This window comes from Dendrobates tinctorius, unplaced genomic scaffold (genome assembly GCF_039654945.1).
Source record: "Dendrobates tinctorius isolate UK_male_01 unplaced genomic scaffold, ASM3965494v1 ptg000147l, whole genome shotgun sequence".
NCBI classification, from domain to species: domain Eukaryota; kingdom Metazoa; phylum Chordata; class Amphibia; order Anura; family Dendrobatidae; genus Dendrobates; species Dendrobates tinctorius.
In genome coordinates this window covers 9,132,761-9,146,803 of record NW_027361814.1, presented here as the reverse complement: position 1 = coordinate 9,146,803, position 14,043 = coordinate 9,132,761, and the positions used below count along the sequence as shown (strand labels likewise).

Below are 14,043 nucleotides of genomic sequence, written 5' to 3'. Positions count from 1 at the left end.
GTATTTCCCTTGTCATATCAGTAAACTCGTAAAGAGCTGGATATTGACTTAAAGGGCCACTTAATATGGTGGTAATGGTGGTTTCTGAAAGGAGCCACTCCTTGGCTGGGTCCTTCCCTGGAAGAAGATCTGGCTAGTCCCGTGTTTGAGACTCTTAAAGGAGGCTCCACGGACTTTATTTGCACTAATTATGGGTGACAGATTCCCTTTAACGTCCTCTTCATCTCTCATGAGGCATTTTGCATACTGAATATAACATATGCCTATACCTTAATCCAGCCATTAAATGATGAAAAATTCCTGCAAGCGTAACCATCCAATGGTCTCAAGGCTACTGATTGGGTGTCTATATTGTGCCAGGATGACCACCGATTGTGTATGTGTCTGAACTGGGGAATTATGATGTATAGGTCAGTAATAAGGGGCTGGTGTGAGAGCGTTCCTTGTAGAGGGCTCAGTCATATCTGAATGTTATACATAAGGTCATGCTGTGTAAGTGGCTACTTTAGATGTTGCCCTATTTGACATTAAGATCATTTTCACACATCACCAGATTACACGTTCTATCCTGAATCCTGGACTATTTGTTATAAATATTGTAGATGACTGTAATCTAATTTTCTATTTCTTTTATTTTAGCTCCAGAGATTTTTCAGTCATTTCTCAATGGCGGGACTGGTTACTCGTTTGAGGTTGATTGGTGGTCACTAGGAATAATGTCATTCGAGCTGCTCAGGGGCTGGGTAAGTAAATGATGAATATCACCCTGTCAGCACCTGTCAGGGGGTACTAAGCCCCAAACCACCACCAGTCTGTAGGAACAATAACAGGGGCAATGAGGTCATTTTATATACCCATTAAAATAAATTTAAAAACAGCATGTAATATATTCTAATGACCTACAAAGAGTCACGAGGGCGGAGCTTCTCCTCTAAAAGGTCATGCTGGCCTCGTTCCTGGCTTGACAACCCACTGCCTGGCATGTCACTACTGCATGTCATCACAAGCCAGGCCAAATGGCAGTTGATACTAGTTTTCGGCTTCATCAGTGCACTGGATGACAGTTAGTACCCGAATGTAATTTTCATGGAGAAGGAAGTAAAATCCGCTGCCAGATTCTACTAGAATCGGCGTAAATAATTCTGTTAGGAATAGTATGACTCTGTTCTTGCCCCAACCTTCCTAGAGGGGTGTATAGACACTATGGAAAACCTGGGAAAGGACCACATCCGCCAACCATAGGCTATTATCTGTGGCTAACAGATTTGGTTGTATGCAGCTTACATACTATTCTTATTTTTCCGCAGAGGCCGTATGACATCCATTCAAGTAATCCAGTGGAAACTCTAGTCCAGTTATTTAGCACAATCACTGTCCAATACTCATCTGTCTGGTCAAAAGATATGATCGCACTTCTGCGGAAGGTAAATTCAATTTCATTGCAAATAAAAGAAAATAAAAAATCTTTTACTGGGTATTTTTAAAGCTTTTTTGCAGCTAGAATTTTTGGCAACATTTATTTTTGTGACACTACATTTTGACTTTGTTAAAGTTTGTTGCAGATTTTCCCTTATTTTTATTGTAGATCTCTATTTGCTTGTTGGTAAATACGGCTTTATATCTATTCTAGGTTTCTAATTCTCCCATTCATTGCTCATCCGGCTGGGTGGCCACACACTTGTTGGAATTAATGTTCTATCACCCTGTTTTCTGTAGGTCTAACATTCTGCTCTGATTAATATCATAATATATTAGGTTTGTTTTTAGATACCCAAAGTTAGATGATAACATTGTACCACTAGAGGGCGCTGAGGAGTTTACTATGCTATCATTGACTCCTGTGTATAAACAATAAGCAGTAAGCCAGACGCGGGCAACACGTTTCCCCACATGAGAGACCTACTGCCCAAATGTAATTCTATTTATTATTATTATTATGTTATATATTGTGAACACTTAATATTGATTAGCATTAGGTATACTGAGGAGAAGCTACTGCTCATCCGTGTTATTATAGCGCTTATTGTAACCTGCATTCTTATCAGTCACATCATATCATTTACCGCTTTTTATAAAGTTTATACTTTCTGCTTTTGTTATTCATCTTTAAATGTATGTAATTTAATACGTATAGATGTACCTGGATCAACAGCTTCCCCCACAGCCCAACACAGTATTATGTCACCACAGCCCCACGTACACTGTATCATGTTCCCATACAGTGTGATGCCCCCACAGAGTGTGATGTCCCCGTAACCCCACATACACTGTAAGATGTTCCTGTGTTGAGTATGATATCCCAACATGTCCGAATAGCCCCAACACAGTATGATGCCCCCACAGCTTCCCCCCACACACACAGTATGCTAGCCCCCACACAGTCTCCAACACAGAAAGATGTCACCACACAAACATATGATGTCCTCTGAGCTCCTCACACAGTATGATGCCCCCATAGCCACTCACACAGTATGATGCCCCCATAGCCACTCACACAGTATGATGCCCCCATAGCCACTCACACAGTATGATGCCCCCATAGCCACTCACACAGTATGATGCCCCCATAGCCACTCACACAGTATGATGCCCCCATAGCCACTCACACAGTATGATGCCCCCATAGCCACTCACACAGTATGATGCCCCCATAGCCACTCACACAGTATGATGCCCCCATAGCCACTCACACAGTATGATGCCCCCATAGCCACTCACACAGTATGATGCCCCCATAGCCACTCACACAGTATGATGCCCCCATAGCCACTCACACAGTATGATGCCCCCATAGCCACTCACACAGTATGATGCCCCCATAGCCACACACACAGTATGATGCCCCCACAGCCACTCACACAGTATGATGCCCCCATAGCCACTCACACAATATGATGCCCCCATAGCCACTCACACAGTATGATGCCCCCATAGCCACTCACACAGTATGATGTCCCCATAGCCACTCACACAGTATGATGCCCCCATAGCCACACACACAGTATGATGCCCCCATAGCCACTCACACAGTATGATGTCCCCATAGCCACTCACACAGTATGATGTCCACACATAGTGTGATGTCCCCATAGCTCCCCCCCCACACACACACAGTATGATGCCCCCATAGCCACTCACACAGTATGATGCCCCCATAGCCACTCACACAGTATGATGCCCCCATAGCCACTCACACAGTATGATGCCCCCATAGCCACTCACACAGTATGATGTCCCCATAGCCACTCACACAGTATGATGCCCCCATAGCCACACACACAGTATGATGCCCCCATAGCCACTCACACAGTATGATGCCCCCATAGCCACTCACACAGTATGATGTCCACACATAGTGTGATGTCCCCATAGCTCCCCCCCACACACACACACACACAGTATGCTGGCCCCCACACAGTCACCCACACAGTATAATGTCACCACACAAACATATGATGTCCTCTGAGCTCCTCACACAGTATGATGCCCCCACAAAAAAAAACGATGTCCTCACAGTGTCTTACTCATGACAGTGGCTCTCCACACAAATATGACGTCCCCGCAGTCTCCTCACATTTCCAACTCTCCTCACCCCGATCTGATGCGCTGCTCCACTGTGTACACCGTGTGTACTGAATCTCTGCACCGCAGGCGCGGTAACCCTCACCACATCAGCTGTTATCCAGAAGAATTGATTAGTGGAAATCCTCTGCGCTGCTGAACAATGGAAGAGACGTCAGTCCAGGTATGGTTTAATGATAAATAGCGGCTTTATTCAAAGTTACAGGATCTGTAATGTGTGGTCCTTCATTTTCCTGAGGAAGACGTTCTGGTAACTTCGAAACGTGTAGAATAAAGCCTCAATTTATTAATAAACGATACATGGACTGACGTCTCTTCCATCGTTCAGCAGCGCAGAGGATTTCCACTAAACAATCCTTCCGGTTACAGCGTAACCCGTGGATCTGCAGCAGCTGTAACGTGCTACAAGCGCCAAAGAAGTCTAATCAGGTTAGCACAATCTAACGCTTACACCTTTATGTGGGTAAAACCCTATTTTTGTGCCATCTTCTCTCCCCAGCACTTTTTTTCAGATCACACCAACTGAGCAGAGACTCAGTCACACAGGCTCAATGAGGGCACAGGGAGCTGGCGGCTGCCGGTTTCATCATTGTACTTGTAAGGTAACAGCAGGAACACGGGATGCAGTGACGGGACGCAGGCAGAGCAAGGGTTAACAGGTTTATTCACAGGGGAATACTCCACGCAGGGAGGTAAATAGTTAAACTGTTGGGAGCTAAAGGGTTAGTCAGGGGAGACAAAGGGTGCATTAAAGGCAGAGGATATAACAACCGGACGGCGGCAGATCGTTAGCATAGATGTAAGGCAGTCCTTAGGCTACTTTCACACATCCGTCTTTTTGAATCCGGCACGATGCGGCGAAAAGTGTGAAAACCGGATCCGGTTTTGTCACATAGAAAGTAATGATCACCGCATCGTGCCGGATGGACATGCGGCGGCCCTGATTCTTTCCGATACGGCAAAAATGCGCCGTCCGGCATCTGCAAAAAACGTTCCCTGCAATGTTTTTTGGCAGCGTCGGAACGGCTTTTTAAAGTGCGCATGCCCGGACACTGTGTGATTTAACCCCACAGGTGCCCGGCAAGCGCAAGACTCTCTCTCCATACCTTTCTTTGTCTGACTCACTCGTCCCCCCGGTCTCTCCATATTGCTCTCATCGCTGCGGCTCCCGTCTCTACAGCGCGGCTCCAGTCTCTACAGCTGGCTCTCGTCGCCCGGTGCTGCGGCTCCTTCTACGCATTTCTTCTTGTGTAGAGCCAGACAGGGAGGGGGGGGCAGGTGAATAAGCCCCGCCCAGCGGACCGGACAGCGGCAGTTTACATACATCTGAACCGATATAAAAAAGGTATTTATGCATGAAAGGTGCGGGGTCAGGGGGAAGCAAAAGTACTAAGAGAATCCTTATGTGACACACAATTGAATGATATCATTATATGATATCTCAAAAAAGGGCTGACAGATTCCCTTTAAACTCCAGCTCCTGCTGCAAACTCAATTGCACCACAACGGTTGGCGCGGTGTCCTCTCTAGTGGAGTTAGGTAGACGATAATACCCCGTCTTCTGGTAACAGTGGTCAGTCTCCGGTATCTTCCACTGCCCCTTGTCCCTTGCTGTGGCTATTAAAGGCATGGGCCACAGACCGGTACGAGCCCAACGTGGCTCCTTAACTGTAGGTCACAAAGGTCAGGACAACTATTCTGTGTCCACGTCAGGGTGCGAGTGTCAGTCCTGTGTGGTTTCTCTTAGGCAGCATGTGTGCGGTACTCATGGTCAGGTTGTGTACGGCACCTGGTACTCTCTGGCTGTCACTGGACACACACCGCGTCGCGCTCTCCCTGGTCCCGTGCTCTCCCTGGACGCTGGTCTGTCTGGCGCTGGTACTCCTGGCCGGAGCACTCCTCTCTTGGTCTGCTGCGACACCCGGCTCAGCTCCACTCTGGGTGCACGGCTCTGCACGGCTCTCCCTGCTGGCACAGCTCTGCTCTGCTGGCACGGCTCTGCTCTGCAGGCGATGGGGGCTCCTTCTATATGGCCTGTCGCCACACCGGGAAACTCTGATGGGGAAAGCAGAGCGCGTTACTCACCGCTCTGTGCACTGCCCTCTGCACTGCTCTGCGCCGGCGCCAGACTGACTCCTTTTATCTGCCGGCTGCTGCACGCCCTTTTCTTGCACTCCCCGCCCCCTTCTGTCAGCAGGAAACTCTGTCTCTCTCAGGCTTCTTTCATGCAGCAGAGGGATGTCCGCCCCACTCAGGCTTCCCCCCGGGAACAGAGGATGCAGCCCTTCTAGTTCAGGACCCAGCATGCAGGTGACCGAGGTCCGGTCTATCTACTTACATACTCACCATTATCAGCAGATGCAGATACCGGTGAAAGTGAGACATTAGTCATGGGTCTGCTATGTTGTCCCGGATGCAACTGTATCCAGCCCTTTGGCCGTCCCGGTCTGTGGGATACACTGGAACAACCAAAGGGCCACATGTGGTCTGTGGAATGCACTTTACCCAGGACTGCAGCAAGCTTGTTAGCTCCCTCTAGTGGTGGCACAGGATTTGGAGATATAATACAGAAAGAAAGATCTTCAACTGCATTAAAAGTCAAATATAACATGAAGCAGGACATTAAAAAGCACAAACAATGGTGTTTGGTAAACATTCATTTCCTTCTCCATGGGAGAAGTTCTATCATGGGATAGGGTTATATATAGTAGAAACTAGCCTGGTAGGTTGAGACCTATTCTGAAGAGCTGATCTCAAGGTGTAATTAATATTGATGTAGCATTGTTGTTTGTGTAATAGAATCTATGAATGCAATTTATCACGTTCCTGAAAATATTTAGCAGAATTTGGACTAACCCTTTGCCGCCCGATGTAATTTAAAGGCACGCTTCCATTGATAAAGTGTCTACTTCAGGCGCTGTTTGAGAATGTAGACCGCTGCGAAGTTGGGTTCTGTAAAAGCCAGAAATAACTAGTTTTATAATGCGTGATTGAAGCATGAAATATAGTATTTTGGCAGCCAGCTGTGACTCTGATTTTTGAAGCTGCGCAATATGCCGACTTCAAAAGAGGAAAAAGTCAATTCAGTTTCGCAAAACTGAAAATATTTTTATTCAAAGTATTTAGATGAGGAAGGAGGCAGTCTTATACTGGATACAATTTGGGGAAAATGTCATAGCTACAGCACAAAATCCGTGCACACTACATGCAAAATACCGTAGATGGCTGGTTTTATGAAATTGTGTTTTAACCCTTGAGATTTGAGAATGACAGTAAGTCATCAGCGCCATCTAATGGTGAGAAGAAACACTGAGAATGAAATGTGTAAATTAGACCATCTCATTTATTTATTTTATTAATTAGATGGTAAATTAGGCATTTTTTTTAAACTGAAATGCATGTATTTGGGGTGAAAATCATTTTTGAGATTGGGTTTTGTTAATATTTTGCACATATTCGCTTTTGTTTTCTGGTACATTCAACTTTGAGGAAATCTGCTGGGAGGAGCTCAAAAAAAGACAAATAAAAGAGTTACAAACAGTGGCGTAACTAGAGTACGATTGGCCCCGGTGAAACCTTTGGACCTGTGCCCCCACCTCCTGGGCCAATGTAGAGTTCCAGACCCTGTGAAGACATGCCCTCTCATATAAAAATGTCCCCATCCTGTAATAATGTCCTCGATCCTGGCTCCTTCCTGTAATAATGTCCTCGATCCTGGCTCCTTCCTGTAATAATGTCCTCGATCCTCGCTCCTTTCCTGTACGAAAGCGAGAAAGCGATTCTACTCCGGATGTGCGTCCCCCATCCTGGTGTATATACCCCCCATCCTGGGGCCATCTTGGCACATTTTTCACGTTCTGCCACAGATCTTTAGCGTATAAAATCAATAAACCATTCTACTCACCTTCCTCCTACTATTCCTCGTAATGGCTGCTCGGTGATCATATCCTGCCCAGAAGGGGTGTAGATGTGGCCATGTGTCTGTATAGATCTCTTTTAAATCTAAGGGAGGTACTGGCTCCATGACTCTAATAGACTAATGTTCACCACTTCTGTATGTGGTAGAGATAAATGGGATCTGGGTCTAAGAAAGAAGTTTTTTTTTCTCCGCGGACTTCCAGCACATGGTAAGTATTGCACTAAGGAGGATCTGTCATCAGATATCACAATGCAAACTGCGCAAACATGAGATCTTTTGGTCTTGATGGTGTACTTACTTTAAAATTCCATGTCATATTGACTGTATAATGCTTTTGGAAAGTTTTACTTTCTGATATTAAAAATACCTTTTTATGAGTGAAGCTAGAGCTAATAATTATACAGCTATACTGAACTTTAGCGTAAGTATACCAGCCTCTTCAGGTCTAAAAGATCAATAATAATGTATGTTGCTTCTAATGTTAAATCTGGTTAAACCTACTCTTTCCTATTATAAAGGCCAAACTCTTACACTGGCCAAATTCTTCATCACTGGCGATTGTAAGCATGGCATTGATCAGGACAAGCAAAACATTTGTTCACCTGCAGATTGCATTTTTAATATGGGTGTAAAAAGTAGTCATTGGTTGGTAGCACATATCTCTGTATCTGCAGGAAATGAGGTGCTAGCAATATGCAAACAGTATGGAGAATGAATGATCTTGTGTTAAAGAATATACGTCACGTATTCATTTCTTTTCAAAAATGAATAGTACAGGTGAAAATAATAAACTTTGTAATATACTGTATCTTATTAATGAAATCCACTCTTTTCTCCTCCTGGACTGATCATTCATTCTCAATATTCTCATTTCACTGCTAAAAGCTGTTTTCAGTGAATATAGACTTTCCCATTAGTGAGATAGGAGATGACAGTTGGTGCTCATAAAGTTCTATGGAGAACTGTACCTGTTATTTCAGGAGAACGTGCAGCAGAATGTCTGTGTCGGCCTCTAGCTCCTTCCTTTGCATAGAATTTTAAAAGCACCAACTGTTATCTCCTATCTCAGTAATGGGAAATCGTTCTTCACCAAATATAGATTTTACCCATAAATTGAGAGTGAACAATTAATCCAAGAAGGGAATGAAACAAATTTCTCTGATAAGATACATTACAAAGTTGCTTTATTTTCATGTGTACTATTGATTTGAAGATAATAATAATAATAATAAATAAAAATGACGGTTACTCTGATCTTTTGCCCTACACGGTTTTCATCGGTCCATCTAAAAGGGCCTTCGAATGAACTCTGATCGACGTGTCTTATTGGGCAGAAATCTGCTTTTATATTTTAGATCAATTTCTTTTGACTGGAACTTGCCATTTTAGAGTTATACTATAATGAAACTCATGGTTCTTATGATTTGAACTGAGGCACAATACATTGAAAAGGTCCAGCATTCTCTGAATTGAATGTATTCCATATGTTTTACTAACTTAATGTCTGTTACGTCCTTGAGAAGTCGATTTACTCTTTGCAGCAATATGGGTTTCATAGCCAGCATGGCAACAATGTTACCTGGGAGTTTATTTGAATAGTATGTTGTCATGGAAACAGTGTAAACATTCCGTAACCTCTGTTACATTTCAGCAGTAATGTGGAGGGGGGGGTTGGAAGTAGAGTGAAAAAAGTCACAATTTATGGAGCTCGTCACATTTGCTCTTATCTCAAAACTTTTTAAAGTTAATGAAGAAAAGTGGACAGGGTTTAGCAAAGGGGCAAGGTCACCCGGGGCCCCCCTACAAATTTAGACAATTGAGGCTAGAAACTGGTGTAAGCTTTGGTGCAAATTTACATCAGTTCATATTTTTTGATACATGGACAAAGCTGCTCCAAATGTATGAATTTGGCTCCTTTTACGGGAGTGCACTTCCCTTGTAGACTGCCAGAAGACAAGTCATTCTTAATACCTTCCCACCATTGTTTCAATGATCAGCTGTTTGTTTAGGGGTGCCAGATGTTGGACCTACTGAGATCAGCTGATTGCAGTGTTCTTCCTTATCTAAGAGGGTTTGCTCTGATGAGACCCTCGTTCTGAAACTGGTCACACACATTAGATGGCTGTCTGCCGACTGATGCTTCGGCCAATCGTTCGGTCAACTCAACACCCATCTCAGCAGACGCTCCCATACACAGGAGGGTTCGCTCAGCTGAAAAAGCCGCCGACTGAAGCTTGGCCAGTGGCTTATCTCAGGGGGAACAATGCGATCTACAGTCTGAAACTGGATATGTCCAATTGACATTTCTCATGACTAAGGATGGTTATAGACAAAGTGGGGCTCTGGGCAAAAGTTTAAATAGGCAGCATTTTGCTTGTTTAATATAATGCACCACATAGTCCTCTATATAGTATAATGCACACCCCATAGTCCTCCAAATAATATAATGTGCCACATAGTCCTCTATATAGAATAATATACTCCCCATAGTCCTCCATATAGTAAAGTTCACTCACCGTAGTCATCCATATAGTGTAATTCACACCCCATAGTTCTCCATACAGTATAATGCATTCCCCATAGTCCTCCATATAGTGTAATACACTTCACATAGTCCTGAACATAGTATAATGCATCCCATAGCTCTCCATATAGTATAATGCACCCAATAGTCTTCCATATAGTAGAATGCACTCCATAGTCCTCCATACAGTATAGTGCACTCCCAGTAGTCCTTCATATAGTATAATGCATTCCCCATAGTCCCCAATATAGTATAATGCATCCTGTAGTCCTCCATATTCTACAATGCACCCCATAGTCCTCCATATAGTACAATGCAATCCCTATAGTATAATTCTCTCCATAGTCCTTCATATAGTATAATACACTCCCCACAGTCCTCCATGTGGGCAGCATGGTGGCTCAGTGGTTAGCTCTGCAGTGCTGGGGGCCTGGGTTCAAATCCCACCAAGGACAACATCTGCAAGGAGTTTGCATGTTCTCTCCATGTTTGCGTGGGTTTCCTCCGGGTACTCCGGTTTCCTCCCACATTCCAAAGACATACTTATTGGGAATTTCGACTGTGAGCCCCATAGGGGACAGCGATACTAATGTGTGCAAATTGTAAAGCGCTTTGGAATATGTTAGCGCTATATAAAAATAAAGATTATTATTAATGCATTCCCTATAGTCCTCCATACAGAATAATGTATTTTACCATAGTCCTCCCTACTGTATAATGCAGCCCCCATATAGTATAATGCATTCCCAATAGTCCTTAATAGAGTATAATGCAGCTCCTATATAATACACAAAGTATAATGCAGCCCCTATATAGTACACAATGAGTAATGCACTCCCCAGAGTCCTTGATAGAGTATAATGCAGCCCCCATAGAGTATAACACAGCCCCTATAGAGTACAATGCAGCCTCCAAAGATTTTATAATCTATCATTTTAATTTTATATCGCAGCCTCATGTAATGCAGCTTCATATAATGCAGCCCAATACAGTATAATGCAGCCCCAAATAGCAAATGGCAGCCCTGATATAGTATAATGCAGCTCCATCTAATATATAAAGCTTGATGTGGGTGTGTATGTATATATGTGTGCATGTATGTATGTCCGGGATTGGCATCCGCTCCATCGCAGCTACAGCCACAAAATTAGGCACAGTCACACGTCTGGACCCCGAGAGTGTCATAGGCTATGTTGTGAGGCGAAATTTTAACCCCGCGCATTCCAATTCACCAAACAATTTTGCCCCTATCTACATAATGGGGAAAAAGTGTATGTATGTATTGGCATCTGCACCGTCATAGCTAAAGTCACAAAATTTTGCAAAGTCACACGTCTGGACCCCGAGAGCATCATAGGCTATGTTCTGAGGTGAAATTTTAACCCTGTGCTTTCCAATTCACCAAACAATTTTGCCCCTATCTACATAATGGGGAAAAAGGGAAAGGAAAAGTGTTGGAGGCAAACTGACAGCTGCCAGATGTGAACAAGGGAGACTGAAAGAATGAGAGCGATGGAGCCAAAGAGTATATACCGTACAGTTACTAAGGTGGGGCCCTGACATGGGATACTCACCACACACGGGGATATGAACACACACAAAATGCGCCACACACTACCACGTGCTTCAACACATATACCACCCTCAGCACACATTTCACCACACATACACCAACCTCGCCACATAAAAGTTGAAACACAAAAGTCGCCATGCTGTCCCAGAGCTGTTTAAAAGATGAAAAATGGGCTGTGATTGGTTGCTACCAGCAACAGTTTTCTTTGTAGACAGTTGTGGTAACTGAGGCCTATTATTCTTATCATTTCTATGGTGTTATCGTCCTTCTCTAAAGCTGGAAATAACACAATTTATTACCGTTCCCACATAGACCACCCTCTGACACAGACTGTAGGGGGAGCCCAGTATCACACAGGATAGGATTAGATACACAGCTCAGCAGTCAGTATCACACAGGAGAGGATTAGATACGCAGCTCAGCACACAGTATCACACAGAATAGTATTAGATACACGGCTCAGCAGTCAGTATCACACAGAATAGGATTAGATACATGGCTCAGCAGTCAGTATCACACAGGAGAGGATTAGATGCACAGTTTTTATGTGCAATATAATCATTATAATTTGTTATAACTAACCACAGTTGGCTACTATGCCCAGGCAACAACGGGGTCTTCAGATAGTATAATATAGTGCAGCCCCATATAGTATATTGCAGCCTCATAGAATATAATGTAGCCTCACAGAGTATAATGCAGTCTCATATAGTATAATGCAGCCCCATTTAATTTAATGCTTCCCCATACAGTATACTGCAGCCTCATAGACTATATTGCAGTCCCATATAGTATAATGAAAGACAAGTAAATGAAAAATTTGCATTGACATTTACTACAAAAGTAGAGTACATTCCCGCTGACTCCTTGGCCAGTTCTGCTTGTGCCGTAATAATTATTGTTGTAAATAGTATTAGCAGCTTATGTTATTTATCTTTTAATTTGTTTTTTTTTGCCTTTTAGCTATTGACAGTGAACCCGGAACATCGCTGCTCTTGCCTCCTGGATATTCAGACGTCAGCTTATCTATCAGATATTGTCTGGGAGGATGTCCTGGAGAAGAAAGTGGAACCAGGTTTTGTTCCAAATGCAAGTCATTTTTTGTCTGACCGTTCTTACCAGAGGAATTTTAGTCCCAGTAACGTCCCTTTTATCTTACTTCCTCTCATTAGGGCTTACATTGCATTTCTGGTGACAGAATTTCCCATTAAATCAAAAGTGCACGAGTGCAGTTTTCAGATTTTGTCCTTTGGCATAAATCATAACACCTCAATGTATCAGCGGTATATGTAAGAGCTGTCAGCCTCGTGGCAGGACAAGAGAAAAATTTGTTCTGCTCATTTTGTGAGCAGGAGCCGCTGGTCATGGATATGTTTTCATCTTAAAGTTTGTTTTCATTCATTGACGTCAAGCAGGAAAAAAAAGGACAAAAAAATATATTGCAAAGTAATGTAACTTTTCATTATATGGTTGCGTTTTGTAGACTGGACACAGCGCAGGAAATATGAAAATGAAACAAATACCATACATTGATTTAAAAGGAACCCGTCAGTAGGTTTTTTGACCCTAAACTAACGTCATCAATGTCGCCTTTCCATTATATGTCTGTTTATCCATTTTCTAGAAATCTATCAGCAAATGTTTCTGCAAATGAGCTCACAAGTGCAGAGAGCTTGGTCCAATACTTACAGTTCTATGGGATCCCTCTTTACCAGCTGACGATGACCTTCCGTCTGTGACGGACAGTTTCACTCTTCCCTGTGACCTTCTCCCCTGTCCTAGATCTTGCACAGGAGCAATTTTTCCCCAGGGTGGCACATTGAAAGAGCAGGACTATCGATCTATGCATGCACGGCCCCCGGGAGGCTTGCAGGACTTACCTATTTCTTGTTTGAGAAAGTGCTCGTCCTTGTTCATAGCCGAGCGATGGCCTCATGTAAAGCATTGGGGACATAGGTGCTGTGCCTGGTAAGGTTATTCCTAACATGAAAAGTTATCAGCTGTCCCAAAGATTGCCGATTGTATGGAGTACAACTGCTGGGACTCGCTACTGATCCTGAGATCGGGGTTCTGACATAACCTGTGGGAACAGAGAGGCAGCTGCGCATGCGCACAACCTCTCCAGTCACTGCCCAGGGGATTGCCGAGAACAGTACTGCCATAGAAAATAAATGTAGTATTGGCATGCATGCGGGGCCGTACTTCCTTCCATTGGGGCTTCTCAGAGTCCAGTTCTTTGGGGTAATTTGGGATGGACCTCCAATGATCAGAAAGCTAGTTTTCAGATAGGTGATAACTTTTAATATTGGGAATAACTCTTCTTTAACGCTCTTTGATTTCAGTGGAACTGTTACTCTACATTAGGGGGTCAACAAACTGCGCACTCCATCTGTTCAGAAACTACAACTCCCAGCATCCCATCACAACCACTCGACAAGCTGCACT

The 14,043-nt window shown here is 43.7% G+C and overlaps 1 protein-coding gene across 4 annotated transcripts in view; it reads left to right on the top strand.

Moving 5' to 3' along the window:
- STK32C (serine/threonine kinase 32C) overlaps window positions 1-14,043 on the top strand; it is a 407,303-nt gene that overhangs the window by 377,821 nt on the left and 15,439 nt on the right. For all 4 annotated transcript variants that reach the window (XM_073546389.1, XM_073546387.1, XM_073546390.1 and 1 more), the window contains 3 exons: window positions 640-743; window positions 1,308-1,424; window positions 12,562-12,687. In XM_073546389.1, coding sequence (XP_073402490.1) covers window positions 640-743; window positions 1,308-1,424; window positions 12,562-12,687 — 347 coding nt within the window. The remainder of the gene's footprint in view (window positions 1-639; window positions 744-1,307; window positions 1,425-12,561; window positions 12,688-14,043) is intronic.